General features: G+C 47.3%; 2 protein-coding genes across 5 annotated transcripts; one reads left to right on the top strand and one right to left on the bottom strand.

Moving 5' to 3' along the window:
* Positions 1 to 1,579: 1,579 nt before the first annotated feature.
* On the bottom strand, positions 1,580 to 3,645 carry MRPL35 (mitochondrial ribosomal protein L35). The gene is made up of 4 exons (XM_032186116.1): positions 3,531 to 3,645; positions 3,230 to 3,404; positions 2,072 to 2,216; positions 1,580 to 1,942 (listed from the first exon to the last, which is right to left on the bottom strand). Exons 1-4 carry the CDS (start codon positions 3,559 to 3,561, stop codon positions 1,754 to 1,756), a joined length of 540 nt encoding a protein of 179 aa, XP_032042007.1. The 5' UTR covers positions 3,562 to 3,645; the 3' UTR covers positions 1,580 to 1,753.
* Positions 3,646 to 3,879: 234 nt separating this feature from the next.
* On the top strand, positions 3,880 to 21,019 carry IMMT (inner membrane mitochondrial protein). Of its 4 annotated transcripts, XM_032186168.1 has the most exons (15): positions 3,880 to 3,924; positions 7,295 to 7,371; positions 7,656 to 7,845; positions 8,824 to 8,944; positions 9,556 to 9,636; positions 10,694 to 10,795; positions 11,881 to 12,017; positions 12,716 to 12,819; positions 13,887 to 14,022; positions 15,103 to 15,232; positions 16,849 to 16,863; positions 18,104 to 18,327; positions 19,070 to 19,201; positions 19,613 to 19,742; positions 20,071 to 21,019. In XM_032186168.1, the coding sequence occupies exons 1-15, from the start codon at positions 3,880 to 3,882 to the stop codon at positions 20,676 to 20,678; spliced, it is 2,232 nt and encodes a 743-aa protein (XP_032042059.1). In that variant the 3' UTR covers positions 20,679 to 21,019. The 4 variants fall into 4 exon arrangements, with proteins under 4 accessions (XP_032042059.1, XP_032042061.1, XP_032042060.1 ...); XM_032186170.1 differs by lacking the exon at positions 9,556 to 9,636; XM_032186169.1 differs by lacking the exon at positions 16,849 to 16,863.

Below are 21,019 nucleotides of genomic sequence, written 5' to 3'. Positions count from 1 at the left end.
AACCGCATCTGGTTCATGGTAAATGGGGCTGTGAATTACTTCACCAATTTACCATAAATTCACCTCAGCTCTGAGGACATCGGGCTCAGGGCAGCCCGGTCCCATCCTCTGTGCCTGTCCCTGTCACCGCAGGCAGTGTCAGCGCAGTTTGTGCTTGCCAACTGCTGAATCAGGATCACAGCAGCCAGAGGGACTTCATTTTATCCCTGTAACCACAGAACAATCCCCCGCCAATTAAATTGTGTAGGTGCAAACCCAGCACGGAAGGAAAATCAGGTTATTTACTGCTAGTGAGAGCGAGAAAGCTGCTGGAAATACAGCGCTCCTCAGCCTGGTGTAAACAACCTGCTGCCTCCGCCTGCGCCCTGAACGCCGTGTTCCCACCTAAGCAAGCCCCTGCACTCGTGACAGAGCGCTCGTTAATCACAGTCCCCTTCCTGCTGGTTGTTTGGGGTACCTGTTCTGCATCTGGCATCGTACTTGAAGCAGAGAACACGGTGTCAGGATTTGTGTTTATCCAAACCGAGCAGGGATCGTCGCCGTGCACTCGATGCGATTGCTTTGCTGCGAGCAGCAGAACCCTGTGCTGAAGCCTCCCGAGCGCGGCCGTCACGACTCCAGAGGCTGACGTTTCGCTGGTTTTGTCACACCGCTCGATACACATCTTGAGTAAAGTCTTAATTTTTTCTTTAAGGAAAACAATGACGATGACATCCGTAGTCTGTTCAATGTATCTGGCAGGCCAGAATCATTATTTGACTGCTGTATTATTTTTATCTCAATTCTGGCTGACTGTATATAGATGTACTCACTAAGTGCTGCATGTCCTTCGGAACTTTTCTGTATGATGAACTGGAAAAAAAATACAGCTACTGAACACTCTGCGTAACCCGTGAGTTCTTTGAAACGCCACAGCCTCGGGTAGGCAACCATCTCCTGCCATGCCGGTGGCGCTGGAGCTGACAAACGAGGAGTACCTAATTAATAAAGGGTTAATTATTAGGAAATATTTGAACCTACTGCATTTCACACGCTTGCTAAGTTTCCAGTGGTGGTCTTCTGTACACACAAGTGAGCAGAAGTGCAGTGCGTGAAAAACAAGGAAAGACGCAGAGCTGACTGCTTGTGGATGTAGATTAGGACCCAATGAAGCCATTCCACTACTCAAAGACCAATACAAAATTCAAAATTTCAGTCCCACGGTGGAGTTCTGCCATGAAATTTGGCTAATATGTTTAAATTGGTTAGCAAAACCACAAATAACCATTTCCTATGCTAACATGGAGACATGGCAACAGTGTCTGCGTTACCATAATGGGCAGTGACACTGAAACAAAATCCCACTCTTCTCTCCTTGGTAGCAAGCTACCAACAAGCAGGGACATCAAATACTCTGAGGTTAAACACGTTTCTTTAAAAAAATAAGTATTTTGAGTTATCTGCTAGCTTTTATTTTAGACTGTATTTATCCACACACATAATCTTACACACAACCACAAAACCAACAGATTTCAGAACGCTTAGGTGATGAGCTTGGCTCTCACCCTCTGCTAAATAAAACACAAATTGACCCTCAAAGTAGTCTTGAATATTCCTTTATTTTGTGTCCCAATACCAAAATTCTGACCAAACGCTACGCGTATGTTTATTTATAAAGTAACATGTTAGATTTATGATCTAAAATTCAGATACAGGGGCCATACCACACAAGACACCACCTCTTTCCCAGAAAGATGCAAAAAATAACAAATCTCTACACACGAAGATTTGTGCGATCATGGTACTTCTGGTAGGGATCATCAACGTACCAGTTTCTTCTTTTCCAGAAAGAAGTGGTCATTTTATCGAGGAGCTTACACTGCGTTCTGGTGCACAGCACCATCTCTCTCAGACGCTTCTTCTGGGCAGCAGACTTCTTCCAGAGTTTCTTCTTGTAGCCAGACTGTCAGAAGAAAACACACAAAAAATTAAGTCTCCCTATGCACTCTTCCATGCTAGTTACTAACAGAAGGAAAACAGCCCACTGTCTGTAAACACAAAGCTTGTCTGTCTTAAAAAAATAAACTCTTACCTTTCTCCTCACCCAAAGGCCATTATGCAGCCGGAGAAACCGGTCGATGACAGCTTTCACGGTTTTCCTCTTTCCCTTCCGTAAACTATAGTAAGTGACGGTCCTCACGGGCTGCTGAAGTATGGTTGGAAGTAGAGGTGTGACTCTAAAGGAAAAAAGGGGAGGAAATAGAACAGGAATGAAACAACTCTTTCATTAAGCCACTCACTGGATTTTTCACATAATGAGAAATCAGAAGTGCTCTGACTTGAGGATTAACAAAAATTCACGTCACGTTACAACACATCATTCAGCAAGCATACCTACCAATGCTAACTGCACCGCTGAGTTTCAATTGAAATAAATTAATCTTGCAAGTTATAGAACAACTTTTCCATTTACTCTAAGCGTAGCTAAATATTTAAGAGCAAACATACTCAACTGTTATTAACATTCAGAACTTTCAGAGTATTAATGGTCAGCAAGAGAATCAGTGATTATAACAAGGCTATTTGTAAAGTCAAGTCTACACCTATAAAGTATACACCATTATACATCCTCCTTCAAGCATTATGCTCAACTGGAAGACTTAGGATTGTAACTAACTCGTTTATTAGACCAAAAAGCAGTAAGTAGCTTCTTAGCCAAGAAAGAGGCCACCTGCTTCTTGCCTAAGGTGCCAAGGAGGGAATAAGCTTGGTGAAAACAACTGCCTGACAGGAAGCTGTGGGGAGCTGGGGGTCGGCCTCTTCTCGCAGGTCACTGTGATAGGACTGGGGGAATGGCCTCAAGTTGTGCCAGGGAAGGTTCAGGTTGGAAATGAGGAGACATTTCTGTCAGAAGGAGCAGTCAGGTGTTGGGACGGGTTGCCCAGGGAGGTGGTGGCATCACCTGGGGGTGTTCAAGGCAAGGTTGGGCCTGGTGCTTGGGGACATGTTTTGGTGGTGACAGTGGTGGTTGGGGGGTGGTTGGACCAGGTGGTCTTGGAGGTCTTTTCCAAGATTAACGATTCATTGAATTTCTGCTCCTCATCTGTTACATCCTTCCCTTGCTTTACCGGTGAGCTCCGGCTGAGGGCAGGCAGCACAGAGCAATGCCTACCTACCTCCTTACCCCCCACCCCCCAGAAGCTTCCCCCCACCCCAAAATCACCCCAGCACCGCGCAGACCGCCCCCTACCTGCCGAGGACGGAGGGGAAGCCCCCAGCGGGCAGGCTCCCGAGGGGCCCCAGCCCCTTCCCCAGCAGCGGCGGCGCCTCCCTCAGCCACCTCAATCCCCTGCCGGGCACACCTCGCCCCGCGCCGACACCTCGGGCTGCCCGCGGGGCCCAGCTGCCGAGCGGCCGGAGGAGCCCTGCGGAGAAGCACAGCCCTCACAGGCGGCGGCCCTGAGGCGAGCCCCGAGCCGAGGCGCCGCCATTTCGAGGGCGCCGCGCTGCCCCCCCCACAACATGGCCGCCGCCCTCCCTCAGCCACCGACCCGCCAGAGCCCCGCGCAGCGCCGCCGCCATGTCCCGGCCGCCACAGGAGGAGGCGGAGCGGAGCCAGGGGAACGCCCCGGGAGCTCCACGCTGAGGGCGGCGCTGACAGAACCGGGAGGAGCCGCGGCCCCGCTCCGCCTCACACCGCGCTCCAAAATGGCGGCCGCCCTCCTCCTGCGCGCCTCAGCGCGCCCTCCGCTTCTGATTGGCCGAGCCGCCCGTCACTCTCGCCCCGCCCTGTGGAGAAGGCCCGCCCCTTTCCCCTTTCCCCGCGCATGCGCGCTGCCCGGTTCCCGGCGGTGAGGGGCGGAGGCGGGCGGTGCTGGCGGCGGAGGCGTACGCGGGGCGATGCTGCGGGCGTGGCGGCGGGCGGGCGGCGCGGTGGCCGCGCAGGTGAGCGGGAGGAGGGGGGGAGCGCGGCGAGGCGCGGCGAGGCGGGGGAGCCCCGGGCCGCCCGCCGCGGGGCGTCCTCTGAGCGCCGCTCCGTCGGCTCGCAATGACTCCGCGCGCGCGGGCCGCCATTGGCTGCCGGGCCGCTGAGGGTCAGCCGCGGCAGCCAATGAGGCGGCGGGGTGGGCGGGCGCGCGGCTGGGGCGCACTACAAATCCCGGCGTGCAGCGCGCGGGGCTCTGCTTGGAGCTGAGCGGAGCCGCGCGCGCGGGGCATGCTGGGTTTTGTAGTCCGGCGTCTGTCTCCTATCGGGCGCCGCGGTGCATGCTGGGTGTTGTAGTCCTTCGGGCGCGGGGCCTGCGGCGGGCTCCTGAAGGGGGTCCCTGAGGGGGGCCGGGGCCGCGCTGAGGGGCGGCGGCAGAGAGCGGCGGGGCCCGGCCGGGCAGCACGGGGGGGAGGCGGCCGGGGCTGGGCCCGAGGGGAGGTGGGGAAGGGAGTGACCTTGGGCCGGGGCGCCGGGCTGCCGGGGGGGGTTGTGAGGGGTCTGAGGGGATCCTGAGGGGGTTTGGGGTCTGTGAGGGGATCATGAGAGGATCTGGGGGTTGAGAGGGGGTGTGGGGGGATTTTGAGGGGGTTTGGGGGCTGTGAGGGGTCTGAGGGGGTTGTGAGGGGGTCATGAGAGGATTTGAGGGGGTGTGAGGGGTCTGAGGGGGTCGTGAGAGGATTTAGGGGGCTGTGAGGGTGTTTGGGGAATGTGAGGGATCTGACGGGGTCGTGAGGGGGTTATGAGAGGATTTGGGGGGTTGTGTGGAGGTTTGGGTGGTGTGAGGGGTCTGAGGGCTGCCCACAGTCGCTGCTGGTACAAGGCAAGAGAAGGAGCAGGAGGGACGTCAGGGTGAAAAATCCCCCCCGTGTGCTCATTTTCTGGGCCTTTCCCTGTCCTCACGCTGCTCTCTCCATGTGGTGGTGTGGTACGAAGCCTTTTTAAAGCAGCCCCTCGCTTCTGGAAGACACAAGGGTTTGTAGACGAGGTTTCTGCCTCTACAAACTCCCCAGCTTCTATCTTCAGGCTCAGCCTCACAGTAACACACAAATAAAAGCATCAACCCCCCTTTATATTACATTCTACTCCATTCCAGCTCCGTTACTCTTCCTATCCACACGCTCTGTGGATAAAGTGTGACCCTTTACACCACCCCAGCAGCCGGCGTCTCCTCTGGCAGCTTTATAGGGCCGGGAGAAGTCTGCCCGGGTCATCCGATGCCAGCTGAGGCGAGGGCCTGGGGAAGGTTTGAGCCAGGAGCTGGGAAGACAGCAAGCAGGCTGTGACGTCTGTGTGTGTCTTACATCCCTGTGCACGTGTTCAGCCTCTAAGAGTACATCCAGGATGACTGTGCGGCTCTGGGGAATCGGGTATTGTGCTCTGGAGTTTGGAAGCCTGCCTTCAGTCCATGAGTTTGATGGAAAAACTGCAGACACGGAGATGCCAGGGCGTTCCCTGGAGCTTTTTTATCTGTACCCTTGCAATTTCTCTCCTTACTTTAAAAAATGACTTATTTTTCTTCATCCCTAGTCACGTTTCTTGATTGCTTGACAAAGGAGGCTTAGTTTGAGCAGCAGAAGTGTGTTTGCAGGCAGGTGGACCGCCTGAGCGTTCACCTGGTGGGCAAGCTCTCTCAGCACACCGTTTATATTTACACGTACAGGCAGCTGCTGGTCCCCTGGGGTTTCTGCAGCTAAAACCCGTCCCTTTTGGTTGGCAAAAAAAAGAAACTGGATGTGAGAAACAAATGTGTTACAGTGCTCCTTCCACAAGAGATGTGGAATTGTGGCCTCTGGCCTGATCTGAGGTGTGTTAAGGAATTTTTCCCAAGGAGAGACCCACACTGGTGGGGTTATTTGCCCCAGTTGCACAATTGGGACTGAGCTGCTCGCAGTGCCCTGCTGCAGGGCTGGTGCTGCCTGCTCGGATCCATACCGAGGGGATTTTTTATTGGTCATAAACACCTGCTAATGGTTCAGTGGGGAGATGAGAAACTCCTCCTAATTTTCCCAGTTAGCGTGATGTAGTGGATTTAAGCAAGCTTTTTACAGTGGCAAAAGGCAAGCAATGCAGCTTGAAAAAACGGCTGCTGTGTTTTTTGGAGGGAGTAGTGTATTTTGGTGAGAGGGAAGGAAACCAGAGTGGGTTTCTGCTTATAAAGTGCTGGTGAAGGCTCATATCCAGGTCACAGTGCCACAGACCCAGAGTTTTGGAAGGGAGTGAAAATTCAGCCTGCGACCCAACCCTGAACACCTTTGTTTTGTCTCCCTGCTTTCTGCTGTAAATGAGAAGATCAGCCAAGGCTTGTGAAGGACTCAGGGGTAAGAAATGCTGCTTTCCTCTCACTGTCCACGCCCTCCCGTTACTAATCAGAGAGTTTTGGCTGACTTTCTGGAAAAAAACAGGAGTTCAGTGTGCCTGCCTCTCTGCGGCTTGGATAAGGATGGGAGCTGACCCCCAAGACGTGTGCTCGTTACGTGTTGCCCTACGCAGACATAAATAAAGAAGGCTCTCTCCTTGGCTCAGGGCTTAGCGAAGCATCCCCTGATCCTTGTTTATGGATTTTGATTTTCATTTTTTTAATTTTCTAGTTGCCCTCAGCTGTGGGAAGCGATCCTTTTGGGACTCGTGCACGGATCTCCCCTGGGTCCTGTCTTCCTCTTGTAGCAATTCACGTGTGGAAAAAGAAAAATGGAGGGGGCAGTGCTTCTGCTTGTTCTTGGGATTAGAGTACCTTAACCAGCCTTTCTGGTAAACCTGCTTCTGGCGCTAAAACAGGAGATAAACATCTGGGGTCGTGTCATTTGTGTTAAGTAGAATATGGCGGTTTATCACTTGCTCCTCATACGGTAACTTCATTTACATTATAATCCGATCTCTGTTTTGATCGAGGTGTTTTTGTAGTCCTTTTAGAGAAGGTCTTGGTGTGGGAGAAGAAATGGTTTGTGCCTTCAAAGCAAGGTGTAAGTGTTTAAGCAGCTCTGGTTCTCTGCTGTCACCGCTGAGCTGTGGTGAAGAGAACCCAAACCGATCCAGTTGTGCCACACGGACCGGAGGAAGGGAACATAAATAGTGAAAACAGAAGGAGAAATAACTTGGGATGTTTTTTTTTTTTGCTTGTTTTTCCAAAATAACTAATTACTTTTTACGATGCCCTCAAGCTGCTCTTGTGAGAAGTCTGTTGTTTGGGGAGGAAAAACCCTGACATCGCCGCCTTCCCTTGGAGCCCGTGTGAGACGTGGCGGTGGAGCAGGCTGAGCTGAGACGCGAGTCCAGGTGAGGAGATGCCTCGGGGTGCCCGCTGACTCTTGTCTCCTCTTCTCCTTGCAGAGTTGCCGGTGTGGGAGAGCAGCGCTGCGCCCCTCACGAGTGAGCCGAGGATATGCGACCGCCTCGGGGGAGTCGGGGTGCGTAGGAGGGTTTTGGGGGGTGGGCTTGAGCCTTCTGTGCCCTCTGCTGAGGGTGAACCTGCTGCTGAAGTCCACATGAGAGCAAACTGGTGGTGGGGGTGGGATTTGTTTGGTTGGTAGCTTTTATTCTCCTGGTTCCTTGTGTTTCTTGCTTGGTTGACTCAGATCTAAACAAATCCTACCGAGGTGAGTGCTGGTCAGAAGGGAGGTTGGGGGTGGTCGCCTTGAGCCAAGCTGGGATGCGATTTACGTCATTTTCACTCTTTCCTCCCCTCCAACAGCGTTTCTGTAGGCAAAATTATCGGTGCCAGTGTCTTGTTTGTGGGTGGAGGAGTAGGGGGAACCGTCCTGTACGCCAGCTATGACACGCAGTTCCGGGAGAACGTAGAGAAAGCCATCCCCTACTCCGACAAACTCTTCGAGATGGCTCTTGGTCCCGCACCTTACAGCGCGCCGATGCCAAAGAAACCGGTGAGCATTTCCCCCCCAGCACGCTTAATTCCTGGAATTTAACTAATTTCACCGTGGATGGAGGTTTAGTGTAGTTAGTGAGATTGTAAGATTAGAAAACTTCCATTCTGAGCTGAACTTAATTTAAAGAGATCTGAGAACTTCTTGGATCAATAAAGCTTTGAACAGTGCAGAACCGTGCATGAGTGTCACAGTCTGAAATCTTAGTGATGTGACCCTGCAAATGGAAAACCTGATACTGCCCTCAGCACCGCACTGGAAATGGAATCTGGAGGTTTCTCTCTTACTGCATCTGAAGGAAAACACTCCCTGCTTAAACAAGAATGCTGAAAGGTTCCTCTGGCTGTGGCTTCTCGGAGCTATCAGAAGCTTTTTGACCTTCGGGAAACCCAAAATATTTTTAATTTAATAAAGCTGTCCTAAACAAATAGCACATCAGTTAACCAAAACTGCCTCTCTTCTGTTTTCAGCTGCCGGCACTTTTTGGTAAGCTCCTGCTCCCTCCTAAGCACTGAGTAGCTCTTGCACAAAACAGACTGGTCAGACTAAAATCATCATCTGCCTAGTAAAGGCTCCAATTCAGATGTTTTCATTATTACCTTGTGGCTTTATGTGATGGATACTAAAGAATTAATATCATAAAGCCTTGCAATGATTTACACTTGAGTTAGTGCTCATCTGTCCTAAAAACTAGCATCCAGGCCCTTTCACAGAGCAGTCAGTGAGGCCATTCTGTCAAACCCACACCATGCCTGTAGCATCTTCGGCCACGACTCTGTGTTCTGTAAAGATTCCTTCTAAATTAAAAAATTAAGGCAGGCAATTACGTGGCCTTGCTACTGTTTTCATGCTGTAGTTTGAGGTTTAGGTTTATGATTCAGTTGTCTAGACGTGGAAATGTTCTTCTGTGTTTTCATGGAATTGGTGACACGCAGGCTCCTTGAAAACTGGTGATATTTCTTCTTTTTGCTTTTCAAGATCCAGCAAGGTCCCCTGAAGATCTCCTCTGTAGCAGAAGTAATGAAAGAATCTAAACAGCCTGTTACCAAATCCCCAATAAGCAAACCAGAAGCTGTTCCTCCTGCAGAGGAAAAAGAAGGTAACCTTACACAGTGTCACGCAGAGGGAAACAAAGGAGCTCATGTTCTCGTTCCGTACATCCCACAGCAGATTAAAATAGTCTTTTGGAGTGGTTGAAGATGAGGATGTTAGAATTTCTTCAAATTAATACTATTTTCTTCTCAGCCGTAAGAATATTTGTCTAAAAAGGCTTAAACTATTTTTGCTGAGTTTTTATGAAGTTTATTTATGCTAGAAAATTTGAATTCTAATATAAATAATGACTGTCCTGCGTAGTTTCGGATGTGGGACTCACCAGGAAGAACAGTTTGAGTGCTGGACTTGGAGAGGATTTCTCTCTCCCTGTTAAGCAAATGCAAGAAACTTCAGTTAGGATAACTGCTGGGCTGCTTTTAAAGCAGGATCAAATGGAATTGGTTTAGAGAGGAGCAGTTGGCATCTTTGTTCCTTCAGCTGCCATGCCGAGTGAAGTTCTGTGTGCATGTGTAATACTAAGTGCTGTCTGTCCGGGATAAAGTAATGCGAATGTCCAACTAATGTTTTAACAGAGGAAAAAGAGTCTTTATCTCCCTGTACTCACGTTGAGCACATGCATACTAACTGTTGGAGTTCTGTAACTGTACTTAACAGCAGGCACAGCTGCAGCACAGATCATCTCTGCAACAGGCGTGGCCGTGTCGGTGCCAGCTCCGGGGATACAGCCTGAAGAAGGTGAAAAAGAGCATACAAACGCAACAAAGAAAGCCTGAATTTTACATTTTTAAGTGCATAACTTCTTATTTCTATGTTGGTATTTGTCGTTTGTAAAGGCACTGTTCTTTGTGCCTTTTGCAGAAGAACTCGCATTGTGTTAGCAGGTTTTTAGCGTACCGAGACAGTGGGATTGATAGCTGGGGCAGGGACAGGGATGGATGTAGGAGGAAAGCTGCCTTTGTGCTGGGCTGGAACGTGCACAGTCCAGTTTGCCTCTGCTGCTTGTGGCTTTCTGACTGTGGTTCAGAAAAGCCTGTCTGTGCAGGGCTAAGTGAAGCAACTTCATTTACTGCTTAACTGAACAGGAAACACTAGTTTCTCTCTGGGCTATTTCAGATGAGAGTAAATTAATTTATTTCCCTATTAACAAGCCATTTCATAAACTTATGCAAGCAAGAAGTGAATAAATTCTTCATTTAACATCAACATTATTAAAACATAACCCCATTTTTTTTAGATGCAGCCCAAGTCCGAGATCAGGGTTCTCTCCTCAGTGTACAGGCAGACTTAGAGAGAATTAGCTCGATGTTAATTCCTGTTTTGGAGAGTAACAACATTTTAAGCAGCCTTAGGCTAAGGCATTGAGTATAATCTTGACTCACTGTGGCCCTCTCCCTAACCTGCTTTACATTGGCTGAACTCTCCAAGCGTGCCAAAGGGGAGATGAAAAAAACATGGAGAGAGATTTACTGAAACCTTAAACTTGGCTCCATTTTAATTCTTGCTTTGCGTTTGAATTTTGTGTATCTTTGTAACTAGACAACGTACAATGTACAGATGCATGTGAGGTATCCATGCTTCTGCCTTTAATTTTAAGAAGCTTTGTGCCAGTCCTTTGCAATTACAAGTATAAAAAAGCTTGAGGTAGTTTTGGCATAGCTTCATGCAGAAGTCAGATTTATAAAATGATACTAACTCCGCAAATTGATTTTTGAAAATAAAGTTACTTCCCTACAAGTAATCCAAATAGTAATTTGGACTCTCCAATGAAAGAGTTTTACTCTCTGCTTTGTAGGTAAAGAACACGAAGTTTCCCATGCTATAAAGGAACGCTCACCAGAAGAAGTTGCGGCCCGCCTTGCCCAGCAAGACAAGGAGGAACAAGAGAAGATATCGGGTGAGTCCTTACCATCACTTTTCCTGTGCATGTTGTACAGGACGAAAGGATCGTTGGACTCTGTTGGCTTATGCAGCTGTCTTTAACCTGTGTTGTGCTGGTGAAGAATGCTCCAACCACTCACAAATAACTGATGATCAGACAATAATGAAAAAAATAAATGGGGTGGAACAAACTTCTGAGCTCTTTGGTCTGACCTTGGGGAGCTCAGGCAGTCTGCTCAGGGCCTTCTCCCCTGGGGCTTTGAAACTCTCCAAGGGTAGAGAGAGAGTCCCACCTCTCTGAACATCTCTGCCAGTACTATTTATGGTGGAGAGCTTGTTGCAAATAATTAATTTCTGTTGTTTCCACTTTAATTATTGCCTCTTACCCTTTCTCTAGGCACCTCTGAGAAGTCTGTTTCTATTATTTTCTGTAATCCCTCTATATTTTCCTCTTAGACTTCTCTTCTTCAGGCTAGAATAAGACCTCTCCAGTCCCCTCACCATCATAGTGGTTCTCTGTTGTTATCTCCCTGCTGAGAATCTCAGAAAGGGACGGAGTGTTCCACATGTGGTCTTGTAAATGCTGGGTAGAGGCAGACTGTTCCTTTGTTTGATCTGTGTCACGATCTGTTTGATGCAGCCATGCTGATTTGGTTCCTGCTTGAATAATTAGTAGGTCGTTTGGGCTTGTATCCCGATAGGAGTGGATGGTTGCCTCCATCACCTTCTGGGCTGGGAGGAGTAACTTTGTGGCTGGAATATATCTTCCTTGGGGAAGACAGGAATATTTATTTGTTTCCTCTTGATAACCACTGCAGAAAGTAAAGAGGGAAAACTTCTTCTGGACTAAATGCAAACGCGTGGTAAAGGTCTTCCACTGAGTAGTCCTACTGCTCTAAGCACAGTCCTAATTTTCTGAATTAGGAATATGTTCTAGTGGCATTTCTTCTTCCATAGGCTGCAGTGTAGTTTCCAAACTGACTTTTGGGTCACAGAAAACAATGTGAGGAGACATTTGAGGAGATGTAGAGGATGTAATGTGTCACTTTACTAATTAGAGTTTAATTCAGTTCATTCTTTTTTTTTTTTTTTTTTTTTCAGCCCTTGCAGCAACATTAGAAGGAGCCCTGAGCTCTACAGCTCGTGTAACTCTCCAGGCGATCACGGCACAGGAATCTGCTGTGCAAGCAGTGAATGCCCACTTACAGATACTGAAGGAGGCAATGGACAATTCTGAGGTAAACTGGACAAACAGGGACTTTGTATATTCTGCTCAGCAAAACTTGCCATCTCACAACTGAAGTTGTTTTTCACGCACTGTCTTAATGTTTATCACAGTTTTAACTACTCTTTCCACTTCTGAAATGTGTAGTTTAATAATAAAATGCTTCTGAGTTTGACTTTTTTTCCCCTCCAACTCATTAATTCCACTTTTGTGAGTAGAAAAGTTCAAGTGATGCTGCTAGTCTTCACTGGTAATGCAGAGGGTATAACTGAGTGGTTCATCCAATGAGCTGGGGCATACAGACAACTAAACTGAATTTTGTGCTGAGTAAAATAAATGCCTTAAGAGTTTGTTCTTTAACTTGATACTTAAATGTCCTGTATTACTTTAAAATTGCTTTTCAGTGTCATACATACAGAGATTTGCCCCAGAATGTTGTGGCACCATACAGTGATCCTCACACATGCCTTGCTGTGCGTACAAATATCTGTTGCTCAGGTGGAACAAAATGTTAAGGATCAAACAAAACAAGATAAAACATTGAAAGGAAGAAATTCTTAAAACTTCCAGCTACATTGTTGGTAAAACAAAAGCACGTTGGTCAGACTGAGTGAAACGAGTGTAGCAAACTGAATCTGTACAGGCTGTTATTTCCTGGGTAACTTTTTGTAGCGATTGTGATAACCCTAATGAAAAATCTGTGCTTCTTAGGCTGCTGGGGAGAAAAAATCCGCTCAGTGGCGCACTCTGGAGGAAGCACTGAAAGATCGGAGGAGAGCAGTGGATGAAGCTGCTGATGCCCTTCTGAAAGCCAAGTATGTTCCTGGTTTTAAGACTCTTAGTGGTAAGGTGATGCCACCCATGAGGGCTGGCAGGCATTAGATGGGTTTGGGGACAGTTTTTAAGGCTAGATTTTTCTTAGATATGTGGTTAATGAAAAGTTGAATTCTGAAACAGCCTGCTCATAACGTCAGGTTCTGAATAAATTGCGGTGTTGTGCACTGAGTCTGGTGTGCAGGCTCATCACCTAGTGACTGTAACAGCAAAAGTAAGCTGATGGACAAAAACGTCTCCAAGTTGTTTCTATAATGAGGGTAGAAATAAATTTGGAAGATCTTCAATGCTTCTGAGGCTGAGGGGGCAATGGGAGGAAGAGGGGAATGTCTTTGAAGTCTCACAGTTGGTAAGCTACAAACTCCTCTTACCCTGGAAGTTGCTGTGCTGACTGGGAATGGGTAGGAGGGGTAACTGGGGGTTGCAAAGAGTAAAACCAAGCTAGCCAAAACCCCAGATATGCTAAAAGATTATTGATAACCAAAACTGCAGGTGCTCAAAGGTTATTGTTAGCTTTAAGACTGTCTGTCTACTGGATGCCTCCACTTCCAACGAGTTATTTATTTTAAAAAGCTTGCTCCTTGCTCCAGGGAGGTTATTAGAAATCTCTGTTGGTTTGAATGGATTTGGAAAAAGAACGCTTGTTCCTTGACTTCCTAGAGGAAAATGGTTCTCAATTACCAACAACAAAAAAAAATCTACAGAGCTCCATAAATACATATATAGAGAGAGAGCTCTATAGAGCTCTTTTACAGAGCTCTACAAATTTTCTCCATCCTCATTTATCTCTACCAGTCACCAAGTTGTAATTTTACCATACATAACTCTCATTTTATGTGGAATGGAGCCACTGACATCTCTAGGCTTCAGGCTGCAGAAGAAAATCTTTAATCTCAGCAGTTTTGGTGTAGAGCCGGTAGATGGGAAATGTCATTGGAGTTACCAGGTGGCTTTTTCTATAAATACAGATGGTGTCAAGTAAACTTTTCTCTGGGGTTATGTTGTAAGACCTGTACGTGTTATAATTAGCAGCTGCTTTTATTTTCAGAGAAGAGCTAGAGAAGACAAAAGGTGTAATTGAGAACGCCAAGAAGTCTCAGATCGCGGGAGCCAAATCTCACATTACTGCTGCAGAAGAAAATCTTCATCATATGATTGTCGACTTGGACAATGTGGTGAAAAAGGTAACGCTTCCACACACTGCTTTTAATCACCATTAGAATAACAACTACTTGGCAGCTTGTGCAGAATTCCCTTTCCAAAGTGCTCTGCAGTAGATTAAGTACTTGCAGTAGATTAAATACTTTTAGTTTGATTTTTTTTTTTTTTTAGCTATGGTCAGTCCTTGAACTGATTATACTACCAGTATATAGTCCTGACAAAGACTTTGTGAGAAAAACCTGCTCTCTGTCCTGAAAATCTCCAGGCAGCTTGATTGGAGCCATGCTTTCTTTGGACAACTTGTAGCTCTTCCTGTCTGATGTTGAGTGGAATTGTGAAAGATTCAGACAAAACACTAAACGTGTGGCATGATGTGGTGTGCCTTCCACGCGGTGTTTTCATGTTCTGCTGCTGGCAGCTCCTCTTTGGCATGAGAAACTTAAGAGTCACTGAGTGCTGCTTTTTAACCTTGAAAGGAAACTTTGGAAGCTCTGATAAAAGACACACCTCTGTAATCGCGGGGCTGGGGAGGAGTAGGAGCAATGTGTGCTAATGGCGTTGTGGGTAAATTACAGCTCAGAAGACGGGAAGAAAAGTAAAGGTGAAATTTGGCTCCCTTTGCAGGCCAGCTCCTGCACAGGGAGACAAATTCCAATTCCATTCCTCGGGTGTAATTTCGGTGGTGAATTTATCTTAATAGCAGGAGCATCAGGAACTAGTGAGAGGAGGGCAGCTCTCTTAGGAGTAACTTGCTAGGCAAGGCAAGGCAACAAGTGTTCAGTAATGGAGGAAAAGAGCTACACATCTTTAAAGGTGGATTCAGTATTTAAGGTGCTGCTTTGATCCTGTCTAGGCTACAGGCTGACTGTGCTGTTACAGTGTGTGTGTGAAAGGAAATAGAGTTGTGTAGCTCAAGCAAATAATGACTGTACACAAGAGGTTTGATAGCACAGGCTGGTTTTTCCTTTCCCCAGGCATGTTTGTTTTAGTTGGGCTGGAAGATAAAGATCTATGCCACTAACTCAGGGCCCAGTCTTAAATTACGTCTCTCTGTTTTTTGTATTAGCCTTGAAAAATAAACTAATTCATTTTGTTTGTTGCAGGTTCAGGCAGCGCAGTCCGAGGCCAAGATAGTAGCTCAGTATCACGAGCTTGTGGCTACAGCTCGAGAGGAGTTTCAGCGAGAGCTCGACAGCATCACTCCGGACGTCCAGCCCGGCTGGAAGGGGCTGAGTAAGTCTGGCACTGCGGCGGTGCTCCTGGCTGGTTGCCTTGACCTTGTAGTGCTTCTGTAGTCCTGCCTGCTGGACTGAGCGTTCAGCGTCATTTTTTCCTCTGGTTTGGTTGAAAATGAGTTCACAGAAGGAGTAGGCTAAAGCAGGTGTTAGGGCATCGGTGCCTTCTGGCTCCTGCATGACACGGAGTGCTGATGTGGTGTGCTTTTTTCAAAGTTAGGCAGGGTGTGTTCTCGTTTTGTTTCATTTTTGTAATCCATGCACTGTATTTTATCAGTTATACCCTTGTGAGAAGGGAGGCAATACCTACACACACACAGTGAAGTCAGCACAGCCTGTCACATGCTCTGCTTGATTTAAGAAACAGCCCCGGTCGCTCCAGATTTGGATCAAATGTGTGTTCCTGTCTGATCAAGTATTTCTCTGGTTGATTCTGTTATAAGTATTCTCATAGACTGTTATAGCAGAGAAGCAAAGAGCTCCCTGAATTTTTCTAGGTCATCACTGGAATGATAAACTAAAAGAGAGATTCACAGTTCTTTACATACCCTACATGTACATACCCCAGGGTGTTATTTCTAAGTGAAATTGACACAGGAACTAATCCCAAAGCTACTCCTACAGTTCTTTGCCTGGGATCTGACATCTCACACACTCATATTTTTGAGATGCTTGGGTTTTTTCAACTTGAGCTCTTTTCTACTTTCCTTACAGCAGAAAAAAGAGAAATGTGATTTAAAAAAGCGTAGTTAGAATCTTCCTCTCTTACAAGAGGGATAAATGTATTACTTTGGGTTGTTGGAAGGTTCATGTGCCGCAGAGTTTTAACAGAAAATGTACTGAATGATCTCACATGTTTCTAGCTGCAGTGTTTAGAAGGACCGTGTCTGAGTTACAGTTCGTTTCCCTCTAGTTATAATACGGTTTGTTTGTAAAATCATCTCTGGAAAGGTCCTTTTGTTTTGTTTGCTCGTTTTTTAAAGTTGGGAAAACATGTTTAGATTAATGAGCTGTTTGCAGTTGCTGTGCTGGCTTACACGTGTAGTCTTTTGGGGTATTAGTTCCGAAGAAAAGTTGATTTTGGCACCCTGGAGGTGGAGCTGCCATTCAGGCTAAAGGGTGAATGAACGTCCTGGTTTTGTGCTCGCTGCGCTTCGGTGGGTGCAGAGGGAGCCTCCTGGTAGCTTCCAAGCATTCAGTGTCATACTGCCGTGACCCACTGAAGTACACGGGACTGAGTTTTTGGCAACTCTCCCTGCTGCTGGGGAATTTAGTTCTTCCCAACTGCTTCTAAGAACCTGGAAACATCAAACTAAAACTTTCAGTGTCCTTTGCACTTCTCTGCTCCCACCTCGTATTCCTTGCTTTGGCTAAACGTAAAGGTTAACCTGGGGGTTCCCAAAGGTGGGGGTAGTGACTGGGATGTTTTGGGCTACATCTTGCTTGTAATGTGGAGAGACTTCTAGCGTCAGCATGCTGTTCTTTTACATTCCTGAAGACTTGGACTCAAAACTAAGATAGATGCAAAGCTGTTTTCAATTTTTCTTTTGCACGACTGACTTGCAGTAGTGAACGTGCATTAACTTTTCCAACCTCTCCTCTTTCTGTTTGCAGAGATAACTGATTTAGGTGAGTTCCTCTAACTTCTTATGGTCTTGTGAATGTCATCTCTTTTCTCTTCGTCCTTTTTTATGTGTGGTACACCACTGTAAATGACATGCAATACCAACAGAGGTGAAATGTTGCATTCCTAAAATATTCCATGACCGAGTTATGCTTTGGGATCCCTTCCACTCGTGTTGCATGTGCTGCTTGAACCACAATGTCTTTGTCTAACAGTGCTTGCTTGACAGGGGAGTGGGATTGTTGGCTTCTGAAAACCAAGCTTGCTTTCTCATTGCAAATTTAAGCTGTTCAGTAGCTGCTGCTGAGATTCCAGTGAGAAACAGAAACTTTGATCAGTTCTAATGAAGCTACGTGACGGGGTTTTTCCTCAAGTAGGCCAAGCTTGCAGTGCTCCTGGCTTGTGTGAGGTGCTGGATGCGCCAGCTCCTGCTGATACTGCTAAAATGCCCAGGTACTTCGTGTGCTTGAAAAGCCACGTGGGGCACTCTGAGCTGGGTCACCAAAAATGATTGGTTTAATTTGAATTTAATCATGATTGATTAACTCTTTGATTCTGAAGATTTTTTTTCTCGTTGGAAAGAAACCTAATGTAAAGCTTGAGTGCAGTAAAGCCCAGCTCTGTTTTAATAGCAGTGATTTCAGTGACTGAGCTCCTTAGTGCTGCTGGTTTTCCTAGAAGAAAAATATCAAACTTCTTCACAGATCCACTTCTAGTTATGAGCACTTACTGCTCTTTGAATAGCCAAACCTGAAAGATACAAATTCGGATAACACAGCTGGTTGTGAACAGTTGGCCCGGAGGACTGTTGAAGAAAGATCCTTGTTTTGGCTCTCACTGTGCCTTCAGATGTTCACAGGATCCCATTTCCGTGAGCTTGTACCCAGCTAGCCCTATCAGTCAGCACGGGGGTTTTACAGATCCTGCTGCTCTGTGTGCTGTTGGAGGGAAACACACGGTGATGTAAAGACCAAGAAAATGACAGAGTTGTCAACAGTCTCCTCTAATTGTAATTACAGGAGTATAAATCATAGGTGCGAATGATTGCAAAGAATTGAAGGGTGTTTCTCTCCTGCTTACATTTGGTTTGGTTCAGAAAGGAACATTGGCTGGGCATTAGCACTAGTGAAGGGCTTGAAGTGCTCAGAAACCTCATTAAACGTGTTCCCATTTCATAAAAGCCACGTGTGGAGCCTTAGGTGGCCGTTTCTCACAGCCCTGCCTAACGCCCTGTGTTTTCTTCAGCCGGGCAGCTGTCGACGGACGACCTGAATTCTCTGATCGCACACGCCCACCGGCGCATTGACCAGCTGAACAAGGAGCTGGCTGAGCAGCGGGTGAGGGAACAGCAGCACATCGAGCTGGCCCTGGAGAAGCAGAAACTGGAAGACAAAAAGGCACTTGAGGCAGCTGTGGCCAAAGCGCTGGAGCACCACAAAAGTGAGATCGAGATCGAACAGGAGAAGAAGGTAAAGTGGCATAACCCACACGTTTCAATCTCCAGTGCCAAAAGAATGTAGAAGAGCTAGGGAAGGTGCACGGGAGGGCAACCAGGGTGTTGTGGGCGATGAGAGACTTGAGATAGAGAGACTTGTGATAGGAGTCCTCTGGAAAAGAGATTTTAAACAAGATTTTCTAATTTAGAAGGGTGCTGTTATACAGTAAACCAGGAAATTACTTTTGTTTTTCACATTACTAAGGATTTCACTACAGCCTATTACTTCTGACTGCTGTTGCTTTAACACTGTCATCTTTGTACCATAATCTTTGCATTTAGTGGAAGGGTGGAAATGGCACAATCCTTATTAAAAAAAAATAAATCATAAACATGAAAGTGCTTCAGGTGCTTCTAATTAAACCTGTGGCCTACATCTTGTGCTAGCTTGCACTCTCCACAGTGGATAAATATTTTCCCTGATCTATAAAATGAAAGGGCATTACAACTTCATGCTGTAACGCTGTTAAACATTTTAATACAGGGAAAAGGGAAGGCATGTTTTGTTTGGAAGCTGATTTATAAATGTCAGAGTGCTTAGTTTGTCGCTTTACTGTATTTTTCATGTAATATTTTGATACCAGCATGTACACCAGGTATTGGCACTGGGGATTGTGGAGTGGTTCTGCTCCAGGTGAGCCCTGATGGCTGATAATCAGTGTGTGATGAGCGGTTGAAAGGCGTGGTGTAATTCCAGCTGCTCTATTTGTGTGCAGGTTGAAGAAGTCCGAGAGGTGATGGAGAGCGAAATGAGGACCCAGCTGCGGCGGCAGGCTGCTGCCCACACCGACCATCTGAGAGATGTTCTTAAGATCCAGGAACAGGAGCTGAAGGTGGAGTTTGAGCAGGTAAGGGGGAGAGGCCTTGACGAATGGGTTCAGTTTGGTTCAGTGCTGCTGTTGAAGCCTTGACAAGCATGAACTTTGCAGGGTTAGAGTCGTGAATCATCTCCTAGAAGACTGAAAATGGGGCTAGGGAGGGGAGCCTTTCTATCTTGTATAGGTGAATGAGAACTTGAATTACAGAGGTCTTATTCTGAGTTGTCTTAAAAGCTTCTGCTTTAGGCGAGAAGCTTGTGAGGATTAAAAATGCAGAAACTGTTAATTTCACCATAATAAGGCTTCTTACTAGTATGATGTATTTATCACATACATGGTCTCCAGTAAGGAGGAAAAAAACCTATGGCAACATTTCTTAAAAAGAAGCTGAATACAGTTCAGCAGTTGTTACTGGCCTGCTGATAAATGTTTCTATTTCAGAACTTATCGGAGAAGCTCAGCGAGCAAGAAATGCAATTCAGACGCCTTACTCAGGAACAGCTCGACAACTTCACCTTGGACATCAACACTGCCTACGCCAGGCTGAAGGGGATTGAGCAAGCAGTCGAGAGTGAGCATTGGCACTGAAATTGCATCTCGTTAAGGACTAGAGTCAAGATCCCTCAGACCTATTACCAAACCTGGTGCCTAAACACAGGATTAGATGCAGATTCTGTGTTTTGGGTTGTTACAGCTGAGTACCCAATGCCTGCCAGAGCTGGTTCTGCTGAAAGCTGCCCTAGGGCTCTGTGTGCAGGGACCTGGAGCATGGAACTGGCTTGCTGAGAGCACAAAGGGCAAGAGGGTGGCTATTTCCGAGGGTTTAGAGGGATGGCTTTTGGTGCAAACACTTTCCTGTTACTTTTCCTGTGTGTGTGAGTCCCCTTGTTATTTTGCAGGCCACGCGGTAGCGGAAGAGGAGGCCAGGAAGGCCCACCAGCTGTGGCTTTCTGTGGAAGCGCTCAAATACTGCATGAGAACAGCTTCAGGGGACAGTCCCACAGAGCCCCTGGAGAGCGCCGTGAAGGCCATCAAGGCCAGCTGCTCCGACAACGCCTTCACAGAAGCCTTAACAGCAGCTCTGCCCCAGGAGTCCCTGACACGAGGGGTGTACAGTGAGGAGGCCCTCCGAGCGCGCTTCTACACCGTGCAGAAACTGGCCAAGAGAGTGGCTATGATCGATGAAACCAGGAACAGCTTGTACCAGTACTTCCTCTCTTACCTGCAGTCGCTTCTCCTGTTTCACCCCCAGCAAATGAAGCCGCCTGCCGAGCTCAGCCCCGACGACCTGGATACGTTCAAGTTACTGTCCTACGCTTCCTACTGCATCGAGCACGGAGACCTGGAGCTGGCAGCCAAGTTTGTCAACCAGCTGAAGGGAGAGTCCAGGAGAGTGGCGCACGACTGGCTGACCGAAGCTCGGATGACCCTGGAAACGAAACAGATCGTGGATATCCTGACTGCGTACGCCAGCGCTGTGGGGTTAGGGACAACTCAGGTGCAGTGAGCTAGGATGGGCGCTTCAGAGGCAGTTGGGCACTTGTTGGTGCTGCAGGGAAATCCACTGATCGCCTGAGGGGTGCAAACCAAGCAGCTGGCGGGGGCGTGAAATCCAAGCACGGGTACTGCCCTGTTTCTTTGCACTGTATTTAACTTCACCACCTGTTGTACTTGTATTGGGTTGAGTTATCGTGACAACCAACTTCAGGAAGCTTCTCTACAATTTGTGTTAACAATTTTGTTTCCCCGTCTTACCAAGCCGGCTCGTGATCCAACCAAAATGATGTTTGTAACCTCCCGATGATTTGCCACATTGTCAGCTGAATAAAACCAGACTTCAACCACCTC

This window comes from Aythya fuligula, chromosome 4 (assembly GCF_009819795.1).
Source record: "Aythya fuligula isolate bAytFul2 chromosome 4, bAytFul2.pri, whole genome shotgun sequence".
NCBI lineage: Eukaryota > Metazoa > Chordata > Aves > Anseriformes > Anatidae > Aythya > Aythya fuligula.
This window is presented reverse-complemented; position numbering and strand designations above follow the sequence as displayed.

Excerpts from the sequence above, each read along its gene's own strand:
- IMMT (XM_032186168.1), top strand. The coding sequence starts at position 3,880 with ATGCTGCGGGCGTGGCGGCGGGCGGGCGGCGCGGTGGCCGCGCAG. Across the intron at positions 8,945-9,555 it reads TCCTGCAGAGGAAAAAGAAG|CAGGCACAGCTGCAGCACAG; the intron begins GTAACCTTACAC and ends TGTACTTAACAG. Across the intron at positions 9,637-10,693 it reads GGGGATACAGCCTGAAGAAG|GTAAAGAACACGAAGTTTCC; the intron begins GTGAAAAAGAGC and ends TCTGCTTTGTAG.
- MRPL35 (XM_032186116.1), bottom strand. The coding sequence starts at position 3,561 with ATGGCGGCGGCGCTGCGCGGGGCTCTGGCGG. Across the intron at positions 2,217-3,229 it reads TTCCCCTCCGTCCTCGGCAG|AGTCACACCTCTACTTCCAA; the intron begins GTAGGGGGCGGT and ends TTTTTCCTTTAG. Across the intron at positions 1,943-2,071 it reads GCCTTTGGGTGAGGAGAAAG|TCTGGCTACAAGAAGAAACT; the intron begins GTAAGAGTTTAT and ends TTCTTCTGACAG.